The sequence below is a fragment of the Antrostomus carolinensis genome, unplaced genomic scaffold (genome assembly GCF_000700745.2).
Source record: "Antrostomus carolinensis isolate BGI_N321 unplaced genomic scaffold, ASM70074v2 scaffold29277, whole genome shotgun sequence".
In the NCBI taxonomy this organism is placed as follows: domain Eukaryota; kingdom Metazoa; phylum Chordata; class Aves; order Caprimulgiformes; family Caprimulgidae; genus Antrostomus; species Antrostomus carolinensis.
In genome coordinates, this window is record NW_010327163.1 from 12,965 (window position 1) to 16,873 (window position 3,909).

Genomic DNA, 3,909 nt, shown 5'->3' on the forward strand with positions numbered 1-3,909 from the left:
TCATCATGGGACATATCCAGTGCATGGAGAAGCAATGAGTCACGGTCAACAACAGAGAGGTCTTCCAAGTTGGGAAGCACGAGCTCACAGTAAAAGCGGGGCCAGTCATAAATGCCAGCATCCGCTGCCTCCCCGAGGCCCCTCTGCACCTGCTCTGGCAAGGACACAGCTAAAAGGGGATGGGGCAGGGTGGTGGCAAAGACACGCTTTGCCACGGCACCCAGCTTGGGATGTCTGGCCACAGCCTGGTGCAGGAAGCAAGCGTCCTGCAGTGAGCACCATGAGGAGCCATCAGAAAAGAGCCTGGGACCATTCCTGTCTGCCACAGCCTGGTAGAAGCCAGTCACAGCCTCCGTAAAGGGATAATGGGCAGCGTTAGTGTCCGGCCAGAAGACATGATACTCATACTTCTTCAACTCACCTGCCTCATGCATGGCACGGAGGTGGTCCAGTGCCCGGAGCCAGGCAATCGGCACGGCATTGCGGAGCAGCACACGGTTCCACTCACCCTGCTCCGCTGTGTCCCACAGCCCCTTGCGATTTGAGAGGATGCTGAAGGCCCCATGCACGTGGACTGGCAGCCCTGAGGTGACTGGCATGGGAAGGTGGCAGAAGACTTGCCCTTCCTCGGCACCCAGACGTGGCACCCACTTACCATCTGCAGTAAGGGCAAGGGGAAGGGCCACACCAGCCATGGGAGGCGGGGGATGGAGCCCTGCCCGTGTGTTCTGGTGAAACAGGTCCAGCAACTCCCCATCACCCTGACATACCAAAACTAGGTAGTGCCACATGGTCTTGGATGCCTCCTCACAGGCTGTGAGCTGCTCGATGGCTGCCCAGCTTGGGGGGTCCCCAGGGGCCCCCAAGTCTCGGATCTCCTTTCGCCGCAGCATGGCCAAAGGCATGGTATCTTCTGAGGAGATGGCCGTGTCTGGCAGCATCTCCAGGGACATCTCCTTCACCCTCTGCAGAAAGAGCAGCAGGAGCCGGTTAGAGCCAAGGAAGTTGGTGCCAAGAGACTGGATGCGCTCTGTACCGAAGGCCTCTGAGCAAATCTGTGATGTCACAGCTTCCTCTTCAGTGCGAAAAGATAGGCGGAAAAGACTCCCTGGAAAGGGTCCTGGCTCAGGCAGGCGGCACCCAAAGATACCGTGGTAGGGCCAGAACTGCTCAGCAAAGGCACGGAGGATGCGTGGTCGGCTGGAGAAGTCCAGGCGGATGCCAGGGCAGCTAGCCCTGGGGATGTGCTTGCCCAGATGGGTGCCATTGGGATCAAAGATGAGCAGTGTCTCCCCACTCAGCACTGCCGGCACATCTGTGACACGGTAGACGGAGCTGAAGCCCAGCCCAAAGCGCCCGATCTGGCCTGCCTGGCCCTCCTTTGTAGCAGCCCCAACTCGTGTGATGTTACGGAAGTCATCCTCTGTGAAGAGGGCATTGTTGTAGGCCCAGAGGGCTGGGCCGTGGCAGGCAGCCATGCCAGGATCTAGCAGCCCAGAAGTGGCCTTTCTGCAGTGTCGAAGGTCCAGGAGGAAGCGGCATACAGTAGCTCCAGCATCTTCTGCATTCTGGACCATCTCTGTGAAGATGTCACCCTCCTCACCATACTCCCGGAGGATGTTGCGGAGCCGTAAGGTGATGGGCTCTGAGGGGCCGCAGGCTGTGAACGGCTCCGGCCCCAGCACCCGTGTACTGAGCAGCTCCGTGCCAAAGAATATGGCTGTGCTGGATGGCACTGCCTCATGCACCACCTCCTGAACATCCTCCTCTGCCTCCAGTTCCATGTCCAGGTACACGGTAGAGGCAGCTGGGCGGAGGGCAAAGCCCGAGCCCTCCAGGATCCTCACAGGAACTGGCACCATGCCCTCACCCTGGTGCCCCCGACTCTTAAGCCACTCCAGGACAGCTACAGCCATGTGCAACTCTGCTGCAGTGCCAGCTCCGGAGCTGCGTGTATCTATGTCCTGTCCCAGGCAGCGCAAGGCTGCAACCACCCTCTCCTCACTCACCCTCACCTCCACCCCCCAAGCCCTGAAGAGGCAGCTGTAGGGCAGGAAGTCAGGGGGCACCCGGGGCACCAGCATCCCCAGCTCCAGCTCCTCAGGATATCCCAGCACAGCGTCACGTGGCAGGACAAACCCAGACCCGGTCCACACCACAGCATCGTCCGGGGCAGCCCCAAAGGTCTCCAGGTTTTCCTGCATGTGCCGATAGACAGGCTGGAGTGCAGGCCCGACCTCACCCATGTCCCTGCACCCAGCCAGCTGTCTCAGCTGCTCCCACACTCTCTCTGGCAGTGGGATCTGGCTCAGCCCCAGCTTCTTCTCTGCCTCTGGCACAAAGGCACCAGTCAGGTGCATGGCAAGCCCTACCAGGGGCTGGTATTGGGTGGACCGCAGTTCCTTGGGGGGCAGGAAGGGCTGCCCAGGCTTTCCAGTGCACTTGGAACGAGGCACCCATGGCAGGGCCTGCAGTTCCCTAAGCTCTGCAGCACTGAAGCCATCCAATGCCTTGGGGTGGTTGCAAACCTTGATCAGTGCCTGAGCCCGGTCCAGAGCTGCTGCATCACCCTGGCTCACACGTGCTGCAGCCTCCAGGACATCCAAAGGCACCAGGCACCCCTCACCATGACGCAAGCCCAGAGCTCTCAAGGCACGGAGGACAGGTGGACTGCAGAAGGCAGGGGGAGGAAAGTGCTCAGGGCCGAGCAGTTCCTGCAAGGTGCTCTCAGAGGGGTCATAGAGGTCTTGCGGGCACACGAGGCCATTGGGGGTCTCCAGGAAAGCCAGCCTGCTGCAGGCCTGCTGGAGCAGGGGGCTCTGTGCAAAGAGGATGTCTCCATGCTGCAGCACCCAGAGCAGCAGCGCCTGTGTCTCGGCCACCCGCCCTGCATAGGCACCTTGGGCCACAGCTCTGATGGCCTCCAGCATTACATGGGCTGCACTGGTGAGGGACCTCCGGAGCCTCCCCAGAAGCCTCCGGTCAACATCATCCCGGCACTGCAACATGGCCTCTGGCAGCACCACATCTCTGGGCAGCTCCAGCTCTGGCTCCAGCGCTGGGGTGTCACCAGCTGGTACGAGCTCTGTGGGCTGTGGGGTAGCCAAGCAGGGCAGTGGGGTGAAGAGGGGCAGAGCAGCCAGTGTGGCCATGTCCTGCTCTGTCAGGGATGGGATGTCTGCCAGGTAGAGCCGGAGGGTGACCACAGCCACAGCAGGCAGAGAGGCCAGGCGGGAGGCCACAGCTGCAGTCCCCCGCCTGCCCAGGGCCCGGAGGGCATTGAGGGGTGATGGAGGTAGGACATAGCGTGACAGAGAGCAGTGCCATATGCCTGGAGACACCACTGGGCAACCCAGGACCTCCAGCACAGGGGCCAGAGCAGGTGGCAGGCACTGATCCTCCCATGCCTGGAAGATAAGACTGGACTGTGGTATCAGTGAAGCCAAACAGATGCTGGGGGCACCCAGGGGGGACAAGGGGATGAGGGGGAGCCCCTCCAGCGGGCCCAAGTCTTCCACGTGGTGGGCCAGGAATTGCCACAGCGCTGGGAACCAGGAGGCTGGGGGCTGAGGGGGTCCTTGGTCTGGGCACCAGATCACTGGGGTTGAAGACTGTGAGGTCCAGGTGGAGGGCAGAGCCAAGCATAGGGTCTGGACAGTCACGTCTGGGTCCAGCAGAACCAGGTTGGGGAAGAGGCCTGTGTGCAGGAGGCAGAGGGTGGATAAGGATTACAAGGGAACTGAGACTTGGCAGGGGGACCCAGGATGTGGGGGAAAGAATCTGAGATCTGCAGGGGATGGGGGCCCCCACTCTGGGGATGGGAGGACCTGGGCTCTGGAGGGACAGTGGATACCCTGAATAGGAGGAACAGTGGACCCCCAGATTGGTGGGGATAGAAGATATTTGAGG

General features: G+C 61.2%; 1 protein-coding gene across 1 annotated transcript in view; it reads right to left on the reverse strand.

Annotated features, from left to right (window-relative positions):
* The window catches only part of LOC104527969 (sacsin), a gene marked incomplete at its 5' end in the record, with an annotated part of 11,443 nt that overhangs the window by 6,435 nt on the left and 1,099 nt on the right, over nucleotides 1–3,909 (reverse strand). Inside the window, 1 exon segment of the mRNA XM_029085922.1 lies at nucleotides 1–3,697. This exon segment is cut by the window's left edge and continues 13 nt beyond it. Within this exon segment, the coding sequence (XP_028941755.1) occupies nucleotides 1–3,697 (3,697 nt within the window).